The sequence below is a fragment of the Anabrus simplex genome, chromosome 2 (assembly GCF_040414725.1).
Source record: "Anabrus simplex isolate iqAnaSimp1 chromosome 2, ASM4041472v1, whole genome shotgun sequence".
Classification (NCBI taxonomy): Eukaryota; Metazoa; Arthropoda; class Insecta; order Orthoptera; family Tettigoniidae; genus Anabrus; species Anabrus simplex.
This window is the reverse complement of record NC_090266.1, coordinates 725,750,900-725,771,869: the sequence shown is the minus strand read 5'-3', so window position 1 is coordinate 725,771,869 and position 20,970 is coordinate 725,750,900. Positions and strand designations below refer to the sequence as shown.

Below are 20,970 nucleotides of genomic sequence, written 5' to 3'. Positions count from 1 at the left end.
CTGGCCGCATTTAAGCGACTGCAGCTATCGAGCTTGGTATTTATTTATTTATTTATTTATTTATTTATTTATTTATTTATTTATTTATTTATTTATTTATTTATTTATTTATTTATTTATTTATTTATTTATATTTTTTTTTAATGAAAGGCATGCAACAGAGAACAAATCTCCAAGTACAGTATACGTTACAAATTTTAAATATAGCAGTTAGTATACTAATTAATTTTATTAATGATGATCCTGATAATGAGATTGGGTTAATCATGGTGAGAAATAAAAAAATGAACATTATGATGGCAAGGATGGTAACAACTTTGTGTAATAATCACTACTAAATTAATTACTAGCTAATTACAAGCACCTCTTCCACAGCTCATTTCCTCTCACAATTATACGAAGGATAAGAGACCTAAACCTTCAGCTTCATGATGTGAAAATGAAAATGAATGACTAAAAGATTAACGGCACAGTAAATTATTCTGTTGATGGGCATTCTAGGAACACACAATGCATCGCAAGTACGACGTGTGGCACTTACAAGGTTTGTTAACTACAGCATCGAATGCTTGCTGTCAAGTTATAACAAGATCGATACATGAATTCAGTATTTCATGGTTCACTTCAGGGTTAGGTTAACCTGCGAATGCATCTTTCTTTAACCTACCCCATAACATATCAAGGGTGCCAGAAATACTTTTCAAGGTCATTTTTCTGAATATTTGCAGACTACAAATGAGGCAGAATGTCAACTAAGTATCGTGGAGACCGGGATGCTCTGGTGGTTAACCGTCGTTAACTAGATTTGATCGTATTTCCATTGGAGGTATAGGAGAATGATTAGGCATTGCACTGATCTAGTAGAAAATTTGTGAAAGCTGACTCGTTAGTTTATACAAGTGCTGCAAGGAGTGGCAGACACGATTGCTAATGTTGGAACACACAATGCATCGAAAGTAAGACATGTTGGAAAGAGAACCAAAAGATGACCTAGCAACAACAGGCCAATGCACTTCACAATGACAGGAAGAGCTTTAATCTACAACCTGAATTGACCAATTTTCCATTTCCAAATGAACTGGAGACTGTGAACCTATCGATAGTTGGGACAAATGCTGATGAACATTGTGAAATCTACGGAATATGATTGAGTTTGATGTTCTCTCCTACCGGGCGAGTTGGTCGTGAGGTTAAGAGTGCGCGGCTGTGAGCTCAGATCCGGGAGATAGTGGGTTCGAACTCCACTATCGGCAGCTCTGAAGATGGTTTTCCGTGGTTTCCCATTTTCACACCAGGCAAATGCTGGGGCTGTACCTTAATTAAGGCCACGGCCGCTTCCCTCCCATTCCTAGGCCTTTCCTGTCCCATCATCGTCATAAGACCTATCTGTGTCGGTGCGTCGTAAAAGCAACTAGCAAAAAAAAAAAGTTCTCTCCACACCGTAATTGCTGTATAATGAAATTATTTTGTATTATATCACAAAAGAGATTTATCTTTTTGTAACAACTCTATCAATTCTTCATGATGTCTGTTTACCACTTGGAATGCTTGTTATTGAAATAAATTGGTAATCTGTAATTTGTAGCTTTCATCTTTTATTCAACATCCTGAATTTCTGTTGTAATTTTATTGCACTTTTCACCTTTTCTGTTTCTTTCAGCTATGACAACAATAAGACTCCTGATCACAATAAGGAAGCTGTGAGAGCAAGATTCCATTCTACAATTATGTTTGTTGAGGATTACCTCTGCAATGTTGTTGCAGAAATGTGGAGCTTTGGTGATCAAGAAAGAAATAAGTTGACATTTGAGGTTGGTCATTATTATTATTATTATTATTATTATTATTATTATTATTATTATTATTATTATTATTCATTATTATAATATATAATTTGCTGGGGCCATCAAGGACCACGTTATGTCTTGTTGCATTTGACACTGAACTTGGCATTCTTTAGAGCCCAAATTTCCCTCATTCTTTGTGAGTGGGCCTGCCTACGCTCCTCTGTCCAAGGGGCACCGTGTCTTCTCTTCGGTTGCTCGTCTCGGTTTAGCCCGTTCGTCAATATTTTCTTGCGGAAGAGATCTCTGTTAAGGGCATCTTCAGCTGAGATATGTAGCATTTGCAGGTCTTCTTTGATATTTCTAAACCAGGGAATTGTGGTTTTGGGGTTTGAATCAAAAAAGTGAAAGATTTCTTTAGTTAACTTTCTTCCGTCCATTCTTTTCAGATGACCGTAAAATCGTGCCCGTCTTTTCCTGATTGTGTCGGTAATTTTCTCTATTTTGCTGTAGACTTCCTTGTTGGATCTCTTTTGATGGATACCATTTCTGTACTTTGATCCCAAGATTCCTCTCACAAATTTGCATTCTCTTTTCTCCAGTTCTTCAAGGAGTCCTTTGTTGGCATTTAGAGACAGGGTTTCGGCTGCATATAGAACTACTGGCTTCAGAACTGTTTCATAGTGACGTATCTTGGTGTTTTTGGAAAGGCATTTTTTTGTTGTAGATTGTGCCGGATGTCTGGTAGGCTATGTCCAGTTTGTGTACTCGTTCCTGAAGTGCTTCTTTGTCCAGTCCATTTTTCATGATGATCTCACCCAGGTATTTGAATTTGTCTACTCGGGTGATGTCCCCATATTTTGTATGGAGTTTTGGTGCAGCCTCTTTGATGTTAGTCATTACTTCTGTTTTCTCAAACGTTATCTGCAAACCAGTTTGTTCGGCAATTTCCTTTAAAATTTCAACTTGAGCTCTAGCGGTTTCTATGTCGTTTGAGAGAACAGCAATATCATTGGCAAATACTAAGCAGTCTGTTGCGATCCCCTTGGATTTGGTTCCTATTCTCAATGGACTGTAGTTGGTTTCCTGTAATCTCACCCGCCAGGTTCTGATGATCTTTTCAAGAACACAGTTGAAGAGTATCGGGGATAGCCCATCACCTTGTCAGACACCTGTTTTGATGTCAAAGGAATGCGAGAGACATCTGTGGAACTTCACCTTGGATTTTGTATCGGTCAGGGTGGCTCTAATTAATGCCAGCAGTTTCAAATCAACTCCAAATTCATTTAAGATGTTTAGCAGGACTTCCCGGTCAATGGAGTCGTACGCTTTCTTCAAGTCCACAAAGACAGACACATACTGCTTGGACCTTAGTGTACAAAATCTGATGATCGTTTCCAGAGTAAGTCACGGGTAGCAAAGATATTCCTCTGTAGTTGTTGATGTTCTTCGTGCTGCCTTTTTTGTGTAATGGATGGATCAAAGCTATTTTCCAATCTTCGGGTAGGGTCTCCTTGTTCCAAATTTCTTCTATTTGCTTTTGCAAGATATCAACTTATTCCTCTGGGGCATATTTCCATAGTTCTGTTACTACTGAGTCTTCCCCCGGTGCTTTGTTATTTTTGAGACGGGCAATGTGGCGCTTGATTTCATCTCTGTCGGGTGGTCTGGAATCTGGGTACCTGAGTACGGGTTCCTTGGTCTCAATGGCGCTTTGCGGTTTAGAGCAATTAAATAAATTCTTGAAGTAATCTGCCAGAATGCTGCAATTTTCTTCATTTGACGTCGCCAGTGTGCCGTCCTTTCACTCAAAGCATAGAGATGGTGGTTTATAGCCAGTGAGTTTGCGTTTGAAGGCTCTGTAGTACTCTCTGCTTTAATTCTTCCTAGAGTTTTGTTCTATCTTTTCAATGAGAGATTTTTCGTATTTACGTTTCTCAGTTCTGAACACCCTAGCTGCTTGGGCACATTGGGTTTTGTAGGTTTCCCAATCATTTCCTGATTTCGTAGAGTAGTACTGTTTCCGCACATTGAGTCTTTCTTGGAGGACTGATTCGCAGGTACCATTCCACCAGGCATGCTTTTTTCTTCTCTTGATTTCTGCAACGTCTTTGGCGGCCTCAACAAGGAGACTTCTGGCGTTGTTATAGTCACAGTCATTTGGTCTAGCCTTCTCCTGGAACTCCTCGACCCTTTGCCGAAGTTTATCATTGTTGAAGCGTGTGATCTGTTTGGTTGTCTTCCTTGTGTTTGCGGGAATTGATTTGAATTTGATAAGAGACATATAATGATCTGAGGCCACACTGATGCCTTTCTTTACCTTGACATTCATAATCTCAGGGCTGTTTCTCCTGGAGATTGCAACATGATCAATTTGGAACTCACCGAGAGCTTGGACGGGAGAACGCCAAATCATTTGCTTTCTGGGTATGTGGCGAAAGTGGGTCGACATGACCTGCAGGTTGTGATTTTCGCAAATGGACACCAGTCTTTTCCGTTGGGATTGGTTCTTTTGTGAGCAGGGTAATTTCCTATAACTTTCTTGTACTTCTGTTCACGACCTAGTTGGGCATTGAGGTCGCCCAAAAGAAGCTTGACATGGTGTTTGGGGATTTTGTTTAATTTTTCATCCAGTAGGTCCCAGAAATGATCAACTTCGTCTAGATCAGACTTGTTCTTATCGTTTGTAGGAGCATGTGCCTTAACTAGGGCGTAGGTTTTGTTCGCGCATTTAATTGTGAGTATAGACAATCTGTCATTTACAGGTTCGAAATTTGCAACCAATTTAAGGATCTTGGTTCTAACAGCAAACGCGGTTCCAAGCATCACAGCTCCATTGAGGATTCCTCTTTGCGCTTTGCTCTTGAAAACTCGGTAGCCTTCGGATTAAAAACTCTCTTCATCTGGGTACCTTGTTTCCTGTAGGGCCATTATGGATATCTGATTTTCGTGAAGAGCTGTGGTGAGGGTTTCCAGCTTGCCAGTTTGTGTAAGTGAATTTATGTTGAAAGTTGCTAGAAAGGTTTTAGATTTTGGCCTGAGTTTTTGACTCTTCGGGGTACACCGAGACGCTCCGACTCGTCTCTTGCATGATGTCGAGACTCCCCCAGAATGCGAACGAGACTCGTGCGCCGTGGCGTTCACGACGAGGGATTTATCCGAAGATTTAGCCCCTGGGGTATGTTTCTTGAAATGTTGTGCCATCATGCTTTTTGACTTGACTTTGCTTTGGACGGGTACCCATCCTTTTACAACTAGGGTTGTTAGCCCTAGAGGTTGCCTCAAGATGTTTTCTGGCTTCTGGTCATTTACCAGTCTTCGCCGTAACCCTGGGAAGGGACCAGTTTTTTTTTTTTTTTTCACAGTGGTATTTTATTTCCCTACTACCCTCTGACTCTGCTGGCGGCAGAGCCAGCGAGCTTCCCCAATTCCAATGGGACGCGCCCGATGGAGGTAACTGGTAAATCCCAACAAAGGTTATTATTATTATTATTATTATTATTATTATTATTATTATTATTATTATTATTATTATTATTATTATTATTATTATTATTGTATAAATCCATCTATGACTGTGTTTCAGAGAACACCAAATGTATATCTAACAGTTTATTAAAATTTGAATTTATTTCAATATATGCAGTTCGCTGAAATGAATCCAGCCTCCAAATTGTTATTTGGTTTTATTTTCTTTAACACTTTGCGTTGAATTGACTGGAGGTGTGGTTAGCACAGTGGCTTAGCTACTGACTTTCCACTCACATGCTAGTATTCAAATTCAAGTGAAATCCTAGGATGGAATTAACACCCGAAACCTCATACCAGATACCAATCTAGCCCTAAAATCATGGGCAAAACCCAGAATGATTCAGGGTGGCGCCAGTGACTCCCAGAAAGAAGTGGTTAAGCTGAAGGTAGTTGTTTTATTATATTGTTGCTACAGAAAAGACCCTCTCAATGGAGAAAGAAATTAGCTCTAGAGACTTAATTACAAAATAGTTTTTAATGGTTATAAATCATGGGAGGTGAACAAAATATGACTATCTGTGGTTACATTTCTTATGAATTTGAAGGAACATAAGATACACATCTTTTCCTTGTTACCATGATTTGCAGGTTATAAGTCCAAAAGTGTTAGGAAGACTCTTGCACAATATAGATGGCTGGATGTCGTCTGTGCTCCCCCCCAGAGTAGGAGTATTGACACGTACGGAATGGAATCTTGTGTGTACTTCCTTGGAGTACTGTGTGTACTTCCGTGGACTGAGAACCGTCATAGAGTCAGCGTGTGGAGCAGTTGTCTTGAGTGTATGTAAAACAGTGTTAATGGTCGTTGTTGTGACGAGTATTGTCCTGCTGTTTAACACTATTGAGCTGTTGCTGCTTAGTTGTTCACTGTATTTGACTGTGAATTACTGGACTTTCATTGGAGTCTAACCAAGGAATAGTCATTGCTTGTTGTTGGGGATCAGCAGTCCCCTGTTCAGACCTAGCTGTCTGCACGTAGCTGCTGTGTGGGGTAACTGGACTTGGAGGAGAATTGAAAGTAAGGCGGGTATGTCAATAAGGGTTATAGCAGTTACAGGTAACACAAACGAGCCGTACTTCCTGCTGTGTGAAGGGGACAGCAGCAATTCGTGAGTCTTCTATGGAAGTAAAAGAATGATTGAAGTCTACAATCTGTTGGTTCATTGCCGAATATCTGATGTGTTTTTTAGCATTTACATGTTCTAAGTATCCTGTTTGAACACTTCTACCTGTTTGTCCCATATAACTTGTCTTGCAGTGTGTACATTTGAATTTGTCAACTCCAGAATTTCTTATCTGCTTTGTTTATAGTATGATTGTTGTATAATATGTTAGAATTAGGGTTGTAGTTTTGAAAATTATGTTGCTGTCAGCTTGCATTCAAGAGGTAGTAGAGGTAGTAGTTTCAAACCCCACTGTCAGTAGCCCTGAAGATGGTTTTCCATGGTTTCCCATTTTATACCAATCAAATGCTGGGGTGCACCTTAAGGCCATGGTTGCTTCCTTCCTATTCCTAGACCTTTCCTATCCCACCTATCCTATCCCACCGCCATAAGACCTATCTGTGTCAGTGCAACGTGAAGCAAATTGTAAAAAAACTATATTTAAACTGTCTTTTGAAAATGTTTGATAACATTTGGTAACAGAATTATATGTTTTCTTTTTCTTTTCTTTTTTGGGTAGTCTGTAAATTTATTCATAATTAGTTCTGGCAGACTGAAGAACCTGACAGTCAAAACTGAAAACAGATGGCTTCAGATATCAGAATTGTCATAGACAATAAATTTTCCACAATAAAAAGAATCCCACCAATGTAACACAAGAAAAACTAAAACAAATCCTCAAGAGCACTCATTTTCTAGTAACTGAACAAGAAGCTACAAAACTATACAAAATGACCCCAAGATTTCCCACAGCAAGATTTTTACCACAAATACATAAAAAGACATTCTCATCAGACCCATGAATAACTTTTGAAGTAGTCCCACAATCATACAAAATTTCACAAGTCATTTAAAGATTTTCTTTAAAAAGGCATTACACATTCATTGCAAAAACTTCTATAAAAAATCCCATAGAATTTTGTAGTAAGAGGATTCAAGCTGGACCGAGCTCGATAGCTGCAATCGCTTAAGTGCGGCCAGTATCCAGTAATCGGGAGATAGTGGGTTCGAACCCCACTGTTGGCAGCCCTGAAGATGGTTTTCCATGGTTTCCCATTTTCACACCAGGAAAATGCTGGGGCTGTACCTTAATTAAGGCCACAGCTGCTTCCTTCCCATTCCTAGGCCGTTCCTATCCCATCTTCGCCATAAGACCTCTCTGTGTCAGTGCGAAGTAAAGCAAATACCAAAAAAAAAAAAAAAAAAAAAATTCTAGCTGGAAGCTGTTTCTATCATAGTGTAAGAAACATGTTATGGGACAAAGATGTGCCAATGGAAGCAAAGGAAAATGTGTACAAGAAGTATTATGTACCCGTAACAACTTACAGAGCAAAAATTGGACAATGACAAAGAAGGATGAGAGTCGTATACAGGCAGCCGAAATGAAGTTCTTGAGGAGTATGACACAGAAGAGTAGAAGAGACAAAATAAGGGATGAGAAAATCCGGGAAGAAATTGGAGTGGAGAAAAAGAATGATAGAGAAGAGCCAATTAAGATAGTTCGGGCACATAAAGTGAATGATTGATGAAAGAATGCCAAAAAAGGTGATATAAATGCAAATGCAAGGAAAGAGAGGCCACGGACGACCACGATTGAGATGGAAGGACACAATCCAATGCAGAATTAGAGAAAGAAACCTAGACAGGGACACAGTGTTGGAGGAGTGGTGGAAAGACCAAAGAAAGTGGAGAGGAACCATATTTGCCCCTATCCGGATACAGCTGGATAATGGGAAATGATGACGATGGGAGAAAATTTTGACTTATGCTGTGTGGCACGTAGTGTGACATCATGTTGAAGCCAGGTTGTTGAAAGTTAAGGTATTGAAAGAACATATCTGTAACAAACAGGAAAAAGCTGTAAACTTCGAGAGCCATAGTATGTACTGTTATCAGCTGGTAGGAAGTACCACTGCACTAGTTCAGTGAGTGAATCCGTGCAGAAGTGACTAGTACAGCTCTATTCCAGTCTGGTGTTTTGGGTGCAGTACTTGCTTTTTTTTTTTTTTTTTTTGTGATTTCAAAATTGTTTGTTAATACACAATGAGCAAGTATTTGAGTAATACTGCATCATATAAATTCGCGGTGATCAGTAAATGGGCAGCGACCACAAGTATTCATTGTCCAAATGCAACGTGCGCTACTGGTGGAAACAGAAAACTGCACATCAAGCGACCAACAAGTCTCGCAATGCATTTTGCGGACCAAATATTAACAAGTTTCCGCAAGTGCTTAAATATGTGATTTTGTTATGCAAGGATGGATATGCTGTTTCTCACAAAATGTTGTATTTTAAAGGATGAGAAATACCTCGTGCACATGGAATCAGTGTCTCAGATTTTAAGGTTAGCTGAGGCTGGATGATTGATTTTATGAAGAGAAATGGACTTTCTCTTCAACGAAGGACAGCATTATGCCAAAGATCGCCAAATAATTTCAAAAAAAACCAATTGATTTTCATTGCTTTGTGATTGAGAACTGTAATGTGAAGGACTCTCAAATAGGAAACTCAGATAATACGCCAATCAGTTTCGATATGCCACAAAGTCGAACAATCGATAAGAAAGCGACATTGAGTGTAATCGTACGCACAACCGGAAGCGAGAAACGATGTACTGTAAAGCTTGCTGTAACAGCTGATGGCAGGAAGCTTGCAACTTACGTTGTTCTGAAATGAAATATAATGCTTAAAGTAAAATTTCTGCAAGGGATCCAATTTCGTATCGAAGAAAAAGGGTGGATGGACACATCACTCGTACAAGGTTGGATACGAACGGTTTGAGGAAATCCAGCTGGGTCCGTCCTTCGATGCCTAGCCCTTCTCGCGTTGGACCGTTTTCATGGCCACCTAATGGAAGACACTAAGATATTATTGAAAATTATTGAAAACCATGAAAACCAATTTGGCAGTGATTCCTGGTGGACTGATGTTGGTACTTGAACCCTTGGGCATTTTTATAAATAAGCCATTCAGGGACAATGTATGAATACTCTTATCAGTGCTGGATGGCAGAAAGTGTGCACTGCAATAGGGGAGATTCGGAAACCACCGTAGGAACACCTTCGCGAGTGGATATTACGCACTTTGGACAGGATTTCTTCGAAGGTGATCGAAAAGAGTTTCAAGAAAACTGGAATATCAAATTCATTAGACAGAAGTGAAGATGACTACGTATGGAGAGGTGTGAGCAGTGATAGCAGTAGCAGCAATTTTTCCTGCAGTGCTGGTAGTGAACTCAAAAATGGTAGCCTATAAATGGTAAGGCTTTTCTTTTTTGCCGTTATGTCGTCATGTACTTACATGAATTGTACTTTGATAAGTTCATATTCAGTTCACTTCAGGTCGTATTGCCAGCATGTAACGGGAAGATTTTCCAGTGTCAGTACTTCAAACCTACATGTCCAATTTGCCTGATGTACCCTATTTAACTTTTCAGAAAAGAACGCATACCGTAATTTTACGCCAAATGGCCATAACCGCAAATGAGTTGAAAAAACTGGTGTATGTTATATTTTATGTATCTTTTAATTGTAAATAATATTTTAAATATCTAAATTCCTTGAATAATTTATGCATCTCAAGTTTTAGCCTGTATATTTTGTCAAAAAAATGTGTGTTAATTATGCGAGAGACCGAGCAAGTGGCCATGCGGCTTTGGTCACATAGCTTGTCAGCTTGCATTCGGGAGATAGTGGGTTCTAACCCCACTATCGGCAACCCCGAAGATGATTTTCCATGGTTTCCCACTTTCACACAAGGCGAATGCTGAGGCTGTGCATTAAAAAGGCCATGGTCGATTCCTTCGCTCTTCTAGCTCTTTCCTATTCCCTTGTCACCATAAGACCTATCTGTGTCAGTGCAGCTTAAAGCAAATTTTTCTAAAATGCGAGAAAATACGGTACATTTGGATCAGAAACACAATCCAGACCGGAATTTAAATTACCTTTCAGATTGTATTAACATATTTTAGGCACAAATATTTACCTATATTTATCTATGGTTCATGGTGTGGGTTACTGTAGTCGTGTCCTAGTTCGTGAACCATGGGCAACGGCTGAGTGGCCTAGTAAGTGGGCCTGAGAGTCGGGATACCAGTTGCTATGGAATGGGAGTGGGCATCTCGGACATATTCTGAGTCATGGACCTCCTTGTGCTCAGGCGGCTAGGACTATACAATTCACCGGTGGCCCGTAACCCGTTAGAAGAGAGATCCTCACTTGGACTATGTGCAAGTAGGGTAGTATCCTGCTTCATGAATTTACCGAGCTCAGAACATTTTAAGCAAGCCTCTGACCTATGGGAGTAACAGAGTCCCACTCCCATTTGACAGGCGAGGGACTCCTCGGAAACAACTTGGCGAACAAAATGGAATTCGATGGGGAGCTATCAATATTAATGAGGCTTATGGAAGAAAGAAGGTAGAACTGGCTGAGTCAGCTAAGAGAATGCATCTGGATGTGCTAGGGGTAAGTGATATTTGGGTAAGGGGAGATAACGAGGAAAAGATAGGAGATTATAAAGTGTACTTGACGGGTGTTAGAAAAGGAAGGGCAGAGTCTGGGGTAGGGCTGTTTATCAGGAATACCATTGCACGCAACATAGTTTCTGTTAGGCACGTAAATGAGCGAATGATGTGGGTGGATGTGTCAGTTGAAGGAATTAGGACGAGAATTGTCTCAGTGTATTCACCATGTGAGAGTGCAGATGAGGATGAAGTTGACAAGTTTAATGAAGCATTGAGTGACATCGTGGTCAGGGTCAATAGCAAGGATAGAATAGTGCTAATGGGCGATTTCAATGCGAGAGTTGGAAATAGAACTGAAGGATACGAAAGAGTGATTGGTAAATGTGGGGAAGATATGGAAGCCAATGGGAATGGGAAGCGTCTGCTGGACTTCTCTGCTAGTATGGGTTTAGCTGTTACGAATACATTCTTCAAGCATAAGGCTATTCACCGCTACACATGGGAGGCTAGGGGTACCAGATCCTTAATAGACTATATCTTAACCGACTTCGAATTCAGGAAGTCTGTTAGGAATGTACGAGATTCCGGGAATTTTTCGATGATACAGACCACTATCTGATCTGTAGTGAACTAAGTATCTCTAGGCCTAGGGTAGAGAAAGTGAAATCTGTCTGCAAACGAATAAGGGTAGAAAATCTCCAGGACGAGGATATTATACAGAAGTACATGGATATGATTAGTGAGAAGTTTCGAACAGTAGACTGTAAGCAGGTTCAGGATATGGAAAGAGAATGGGTGGCATACAGGGATGCTGTAGTAGAAACAGCAAGGGAATGCCTTGGAAGAACTGTGTGTAAAGATGGGAAAAGGCGAACATCTTGGTGGAATGATGATGTGAGAGCAGCTTGTAAATGTAAAAAGAAGGCTTATCAGAAATGGCTCCAAACAAGGGCCGAGGCAGACAGGGATTTGTACGTAGATGAAAGAAAGAGAGCGAAATAAATAGTTGTTGAATCCAAAAAGAAGTCGTGGGAAGATTTTCTTAATAACCTGGAAAGGCTAGGTCAAACAGCAGGGAAACCTTTCTGGACAGTAATAAAGAATCTTAGGAAGGGAGGGAAGATGGAAATGAACAGTGTTTTGAGTAATTCAGGTGAACTCATAATAGATCCCAGGGAATCACTGGAGAGTTGGAGGGAATATTTTGAACATCTTCTCAATGTAAAAGGAAATCATCCTGGTGGTGTTGCGAACAGTCGAGCTCATGGGGAGGAGGAAAATGATGTTGGTGAAATTATGCTTGAGGAAGTGGAAAGGATGGTAAATAAACTCCATTGTCATAAAGCAGCAGGAATAGATGAAATTAGACCTGAAATGGTGAAGTATAATGGAAAGGCAGGGATGAAATGGCTTCATAGAGTAGTAAGATTAGCATGGAGTGTTGGTAAGGTACCTTCAGATTGGACCAAAGCAGTAAATGCACCTATCTATAAGCAAGGGAACAGGAAGGATTGCAATAACTATCGAGGTATCTTATTGATTAGTATACCAGACAAAGTATTCACTCGCAAATTGGAAGGGAGGGTCTGGTCAATCATTGATTGGAAGTTGGATGAAAACCAGTGTGGTTTGAGACCACAGAGAGGCTGTCAGGATCAAATTTTCAGTATGCGCCAGGTAATTGAAAAATGCTACGAGAGGAATAGAGAGCTGTGTTTATGTTTCGTAGATCTAGGGAAAGCCATATGACAGGGTACCAAGAGAAAAGATGTTCGCTATACTGGGGGACTATGGAATTAAAGGTAGATTATTAAAATCAATCAAAGGCATTTATGTTGACAATTGGGCTTCAGTGAGAATTGATGGTGGAACGAGTTCTTGGTTCAGGGTACCTACAGGGGTTAGACAAGGTTGTAATCTTTCGCCTTTGCTGTTTGTAGTTTACATGGATCATCTGCTGAAAGGTATAATATGGCAGGGAGGGATTCAGTTAGGTGGAAATGTGGTAAGCATTCTGACCTATGCTGACGTCTTGGTCGTAATGGCAGATTGTGCCGAAAGCCTGCATTCTAATATCTTGGAACTTGAAAATATGTGCAATGAATATGGTATGAAGATTAGCCTTTCGAAGACTAAATTGATGTCAGTAGGTAAGAAATTCAACAGAATTGAATGTCAGATTGGTAATTCAAAGCTAGAACAGGTAGATAATTTCAAGTATTTAGGTTGTGTGTTCTCCCAGGATGGTAATATAGTGAGATTGAATTAAGGTGTAGTAAAGCTAATGCAGTGAGCTCTCAGTTGCGATCAACAGTGTTCTGTAAGAAAGAAGTCGGCTCCCAGACGAAACTATCTTTACATAGGTCTGTTTTCAGACGAACATTGCTTTACGGGAGTGAAAGCTGTGTGGACTGAGGATATCTTATTCATAAGTTAGAAGTAATGGACATAAAAGTAGCGAGAATAATTGCTGGTACAAACAGGTGGGAACAATGGCTGGAGGGTACCCAGAATGAGGAGATAAAGGCTCATTTAGGAATGAACTGGATGGATGAAGCTGTACGCATAAACCTGCTTCAGTGGTCATGTGAGGCAAATGGAGGAGAATAGGTTACCTAGGAGAATAATGGACTCTGTTACGGAGGGTAAGAGAAGTAGAGGTAGACCAAGACGATGATGGTTAGACTCAGTTTCTAACGATTTAAAGATAAGAGGTTTAGAACTAAATGAGGCCACAGCACTAGCTGCGAATAGAGGATTTTGGCGATGTTTATTAAATTCACAGAAGCTTGCAGACTGAACGCTGAAAGGCATGACAGTCTATAATGATAATGTATGTATGTATGTATATGTGTGTGTGTATGTATGTATCTATAAGCAAGAAATAAATACCCCTCCTGAAACTCCAAGCACACTCCCTACAACTTCCCTTTCTTCCCAACCCCTGTCTCCCCTACCATTCCCTCCCATAATTTCACCTCCCCATACTAGTAGAATTCGAATTGCAACTGTCTTTCCACACGACAGCTGTGCCAGCTCGCATACACCATGATCAATGTAATTATTAAATTAATGTAGTAATGGTCCACCTTTCAATACTATAATATGTAATATTCTAAATTACATTAATTAGGGACTAATTTCGGCCGGGGCTGGCCGTCTTCAGCCTTAATGTAAAACACCTAATAACTAAACAAATGTACATGCACACAATTGACATAAAACAAATGAAAACATATATATACAAAGTGACATTAAAAACTGGGATGGAATTATGAATAAATCTGAAAATGAACTAGGTTCTAACATCTTGAGTATGTTCATCATTGAGAATAATTTCAAGTATTAATTTATATACACTGAACTGTTAGTTTTAATACTGCTGGGAACTGGTAAATGTTGATCCTGTAGTTTGTCATCAAATCTATTTGTGTGGTGTTAGCTATATGTAATCCATTGGACACTGCTGTAAATAACCACTAGCTGACGGGGAACTGTTTGATGTTGTTTCATCCTCAATCAAAATAATAAATGAGATGCTCTCATGGTGCTTGTTAAATCTTGCTGAAAATGTTGTTGGACATTGTCAGGACAGCACATGAAGATGTGGTTAACACAGATACATTGTGTCTGGTATAAAATTTATGCGATTCATTGCGGTGCCCATGAAGTTAACCTGATAAATTAGATAAAATTAAATTAATGAATTGAATGAGAGAATGTGTTAGTTAGATGGCATAGGTTATATGAGACTTACCTCTCAATACAGCATGAGGTGTGTGGTCTATTGTTAAGTGTGCTTCAGACTAATTGTTGTGAGATTCAAATGAAAAGGTAGGAGAGGGGTGGGGAAGGTCAGAAGGAGAGGGGGTTGAGGAAGGGTGTGGGGGTGGGGAGGGGGGGGATTAAGGTGGGGCTGAAGGATGTGGGAAAAAGGATGGCTGTTGAGGAAATGTGCTGTGAATATTATGAAAAACTGAATTATGACTTGTTGGTTTGACATTGCTGAAAATGGGAATTAGAAGATCAAAAAGGATATTAGGTTTTTCTGAAATTTCATTAAGATTATGATTTGGGTTGAAATATTGATCTAAATGTATGAAGCAGCTTTCGGTAATGTTAAGGAGGGGTCCTTTATTGATGATTTTGAGAATTTCCATATCTTGTTTTATGTCTGTGAATTTGTGCTTATAGTTACGCATATGCTGTTCTACAGCTGAAAGTTTATTGTATTTCAGGGCATTGACGTGTTCTGAGTACCTTATCTTAAAATTTCTCCCGGTCTGTCCGACGTAAGAAGAATTACAACTGTTGCAAGTGATCCTGTATACTCCTGATTTTGAATAACTATTGAATTTGTTTATGGATGTGGCATTATGTAAGATTTGTGCATTCCTATTCTTAGTTTTGAAAGCTACTTTTGCATCGTGCTTTTTAAAGATGTTGGTGACTTGGTAGATTCGTTCGTTGAAGGTAAAGATAGAAAGAGAGGATTCGTTTTTCTTATCTTTTTTCAAGGTGGTAGAAGGGCGGTATTTATATTTATTGATTATTTTATCTATAAAGAATCTGCTGTATCCATTGGATTTAGCTATATGGCAAATAGTGTTCAACTCATTTTTGAGGTCTGTTTTAGACATTGGAACATTGAAGGCTCGGTATACCATACTGTTGTATGCTGCTCGTTTGTGAATTTGGGGGTGTGAAGAATCTTGACGGATTGTGGTGACTATTTGGGTGGGTTTTCTGAAAATCTTATATCTTAAGTAACTTGGGTGTCTGGTAATAGTTAGGTCTAGAAAATTTATTTTCTGTTCAATTTTGGATTCAAGTGTGAATTTTATATGTGGGTCAATGTTATTTAGATTAATGAGAGTGGTAGCTGCATTTGTAATGCTCTCATCCATAATTACTATGTGTCATCTACGAATCTTGCCCAGAAAAGGATGTTGTTAAAGTTATTATTATCATCAATTTTGGTGTGTTCTAAAAAATCCAGGTAGATCTCAGCTAAGATACCTGAGGCCGGTGATCCCATAGCCAATCCTTCTTGTTGATAAATAACACTATTGAAAGTGAAATAGTTGTTGCTGATAACTAACTTAAGCATAGACATGAAATCCTGTATTTCTAGTATACTTAAGCTGCTGTATTTGCTTAAATTGTTTTGAATGATGGGGTATATTTTGGAGGTTTGTATGCTAGGATACATGTTTACAATATCGAATGAGTGGAGAGAATGATTGGATTGAATGTTAAATTTTTTTCAATTTATCAATCAGTTCTTTAGTGTTTTTGACGGATTTGTTCGATAAGAAATGATAGTTTCTTCTTTAAAATCTTTGAATGAATTGCGATGCCTTGTATAAGGGACTTGATCTGTAGTTAATGATCGGGCGAATGGGGACACCGGTTTTGTGTATTTTGGGGAGGGCTTTGGCAGTGGGTAAACCTGGCTTCATATTAATTAATTTAGTTTTTCCTTGATATATGAAGTATTCTTGAGGGTCTGCTTAAGTTGATGTTGGATTCTTGCAGTAGGGTCTTTCATTATTGTAGAGAATGAGCTATCTTTAAAAAATTGATTTGTTTTGCTTACATATTTGTCCTTGTCCATTATGACGGTAGTGTTGCCTTTATCTGCTTTCGTAATTATGAGATTATTATCATTGATTTTCTTTTTTAGAGCACGTATTTGCTTTTGTGCGATGATAGAATCTTTGTAGCTATTGTTGCCATGAGTAAGGGGTGAATTATGGGAGTTACTGTTATCTGGGTTGAGAACGGAGTTTAATTTTCTTTTTACTTCAAATCTTACTTTGTCTTGTTTATCTGCTGGTAATTTACTAATGGCTAATTCTGCTTCTACTGTTGTAGTGACAAACTACAGGATCAACATTTACCAGTTCCCAGCAGTATTAGAACTAACAGTTCTGTGTATATAAATTAATACTTGAAATTATTCTCAATGATGAACATACTCAAGATGTTAGAACCTAGTTCATTTTCAGATTTATTCATAATTCCATCCCAGTTTTTAATGTCACTTTGTATATATTTGTTTTCATTTGTTATATGTCAATTGTGTGCATGTACATTTGTTTAGTTATTAGGTGTTTTACATTAAGGCTGAAGATGGACAGCCCCGGCCGAAACTAGTCCGTAATTAATGTAATTTAGAATATTACATATTATAGTATTGAAAGGTGGACCATTACTACATTAATTTAATAATTACATTGTACTTGCAATTCAATACGGATCAGAACCATGAAGTTTATAGCCTGTGAATACACCATGATCAACAAGGAGTAACTGCAGTACATTTCCCAATTTGTCATTGTTTTGTTCCTCGTATGTTTTTTGTTTTCCTTTCTTGTATTTTTTAATGTTACTTTCATTTCATATTTCTAGACAGTAAACATGAGGTCAGGTTAATAGGACTTGACAATAACCTACAAAATTGGACATTCACAACAATCATAATGTATCGTATGTATATAAAGTAAAGGTGCATTGTAGCGAGAATTCATAACGGCGAAAAATTTACTCAGTATAGGGGATTGTCGTTATATCAGATTTTTGTAAAATTCGGGAAAAACCCATACACATTAAAATCGGTATGAAACAGCAATCAGTTTGTTCAAAACTTGTGTATTCGCGGATGATATCTACACTGCTGCTTACTTGTTTTTTATTTTTCGAAATCCGATACTACTTTGAAAGTTTGTGTTTAATATTATAGTATCACTCCAGAGACTTCTGTATTAAACACATCAGTTTCCTTCTTCAAACGGCATCACCTAACCTAACCGTCTATGTATTACGAAAACATATTTCAAGCGCGTTTAGAGAAATGATAACCTCCATGCTAAAAATTTGCTTGGGAATAGCCTTTCCGAAATTTTACTAGACACCAGAAAACATTAACTATCCTTTGAAATCAGTTATGTACTTTGCCATATCTTCAGGTGTATCACATTCTTACTGAATTTCAGTATATAACATTAAAATTAGGCGATCGTGTACTTCAGCCTTTATTTCTAATGAGTTAACAACTGCTATCGGCCACGTTATTTATGCATTTATTATGAAAACGTATTCTCCTCTTTCATTTCAAGTTTTCTTTAGAGAACAGCAGTCGACGGGTATTGTAAATTGATTCGGACATTGGCTTTGAATGTCGACGAGATAGCTCGCAGGTGTATATAGCAAGAAAACGATACCGAAGATGTTTGAACACATTTTGTTGCAAACGTTTCAGTTTTCTTATTCAAACAGTGTCACCTAACTTAACCGTAATATATGTATGATGAAAACCTATTTCAGGCGCCAGTAGAAAAGTGATAACATTCTCACTATAAACCTACATGGGAATAGCCTTTCTGAAATTTAACCAGAAACGATAAAATACAAACTAACCTCTGAAATCAGTGATGCGCTTTGCCTTATCTTGAAGTGTGTCACATTTGTACTTAATTTCAGTGTATGGTATTTAAAATTAAGCAATTGTTTACTTAGTCTTTATTTATAATGAGTTGACAACTGCTATCAACCACGTTATTTATGTATTTGTTACGAAAACATGTTCTCTTCTTTCATTTCTATTTTTCTTTACGGAGCAGCAGTTCCTGGATATTACTAATCGTCTCTGACATCGCCTTCAAATCTCGACAAGAGATCTTGCAAGTGCACATAGCGAGAAAACTATACCATACCTAAGATGATCGATCGCATTTTGTAGAAACGTTTCAGTTTTCTTATTCAAACAGCGTCACATAACCTAACTTAATCGTACTATATGTATGATGAAAACATACTTCAAACTCCAGTAGAAAAATGATAACCTTTTTGCTATAAATTTACATGATAATAGCCTTTCCTAAATTTAACCAGATGTGAGAAAATATAAACTAAGCTCTGAAATCGATGATGCACTGCCATATCTTGAGGTTTATCCCATTCTTACTTAATTGCATTATTTAGCATTAAAATTAAACAATCATTTATTCAGCCTTTATTTTAGGGAGTTAACAACTGTTATCGGACATGTTATTTACGCATTTATTACGAAAACGTTCTCTTTCACTTTGAATTTTCTTTACGGACCGGCAGTCGACGGGTATTACTAATCGACTCTGACATTGCCTTCGAATGTAGATGAAAGAGCTCGCTAGTGGACATAGTGAGGACACAATACCAAAGGTGATCAATCGCATGAAACATAATCACTGGGATGCAATAAATATTGGTAACGGGAAAAAATCATATACGCTTAATCGCTTGTAATAACGGATGCGTATGTGATAGGGCTTTCGCTGTAACTGAAGGATAATACACCGTTTAATATAGGAATTTTGAAGGGACAGACAAAAAATGTTGTATTACGGGGTTCTCGTTATATGCCGCACTCGCTTTAGGAGACTTCTACTATATTTTAATCTCCAGTGTAGTTATTGACGGTTGAGCAAATCCATTCTTCACATGGTACATGAAATATATTCTAGTCAATTTGTTTGCATTCTTCTTCTTCTTTATCATCAAGAAAACTTTAGTCAATTAACTTTTAATAACAAGAATGCTTGTTTTGTCAGTCTTTTAAGTGATTCAAGAAGTTGTTTACAAGAACAGTTGTTGGTTTCTGTCTTGGAATGTGTCTTATTTATGTAGTATGAAATAGACTTGTGAATCATCATCATCATCATCATCATCATCATCATCAATGCCCCTCTATAGCAGGCTGGATTTGGTAATGAACAAGCCTCATCCTAGTGCTTGTTCTGTTATTGTTGCAGTTCTCCTTTCACCTCTACTGCTGACATGCTGTGCTTAACACAATGCAGGGCGTTTCTGTCAGGGTGAAGTCGCTGAGTCTTAAGTAGTCCCTTATTTCATCTACTAGGCAGCAGATTGAGTGATGGAATGCCTCATCTTGCAAACTGCACTGTTCCAAAGGTCTCCATTTCTTCCGAAGCTCCCGTTAAGGACTTCACCGAAACCGTAGTTTATAGAAGAGGTAGTGTGCACTCTTCTCCTTTCTTCTGCAAGTCAACTGAAGAGAGTGGTGGTTCTTCCAGCAGTGGCAAAACAATCGCCTGAGTCGCTAGCAGATGACCCTTATAATTACTGCACGTTACATTTGTGTCAAGTTATTGGAATTTATATTTCTCTCCATTATCACTTTTAAGAGGTCTAGGCAGTGTATATTATTGGCGAATTCATTAGTGAATAGTGAGAGTTGTGTTATGTCTTATAAACAGTAGGTTACATCTCAATTGTGCTTGAAGAAAGTGTGGGAGGTACTGCCGCAACATGCCCACGTGCTTCATATCCGGATGTAGATCTGGATATGACAGATTATCTTCAGGTAGGGATTTCTTTAGAACCGCTAAAGAGAATAGCGTTCTCCTGAAATCGGAGAAAGCTGTCCATAGAAAAGAAAGAAAACTGACTCATAATGATTTTATGTGCGATATTCTTTTTTGCAGTAACTTCTTAATAAAAATAAGCTCATTTATGGTGAATGGTGAAGGAGCTGAGATACCAAGACTATGGTGGAGTTTAATACCAGAAGATTCCCCACTATTTATTTCTTAATCTGTCCAAATATCTATTTACGACAGTTAAGAAACGTAACTCTCCCATGAAGAGGCAATCCACGCTGACAGATATCTCTCTTAAAATCCCTAATCAGACCATAAATATCAATGATTTGCCCGTATGTTTAATGGTTGAAGATAGCCCTGTTGCAGCAAATGCTAGGAAAACAGTTGCTTTGTTAAAGAACAAATTGAAGAATCAGGAACATAATTTCATTAGAGCACAGAATAGACTAAATGTCTCTAAAGCTAAAATACATTTGCTTGAAAAAACATTTCAGATATAAAAATAAAACGAGCAGTTTCACACTATCAAAACAATTTGTCTCACTCAGCAAAAAGCAGAAAGTTATATTCGATGCAATGTTAAGGACAATGACTTGACTTACTTGACTTAATTCCTGTTGTTCCTTGTGGAACATAGGGC

The 20,970-nt window shown here is 38.4% G+C and overlaps 1 protein-coding gene across 5 annotated transcripts in view; it reads left to right on the top strand.

The window, feature by feature from the left end:
* The window catches only part of Itpr (Inositol 1,4,5,-trisphosphate receptor), a 1,013,977-nt gene that overhangs the window by 244,144 nt on the left and 748,863 nt on the right, over nucleotides 1-20,970 (top strand). For all 5 annotated transcript variants that reach the window (XM_067141353.2, XM_067141352.2, XM_067141351.2 and 2 more), the window contains exon 16: nucleotides 1,661-1,811. In XM_067141353.2, coding sequence (XP_066997454.1) covers nucleotides 1,661-1,811 — 151 coding nt within the window. The remainder of the gene's footprint in view (nucleotides 1-1,660; nucleotides 1,812-20,970) is intronic.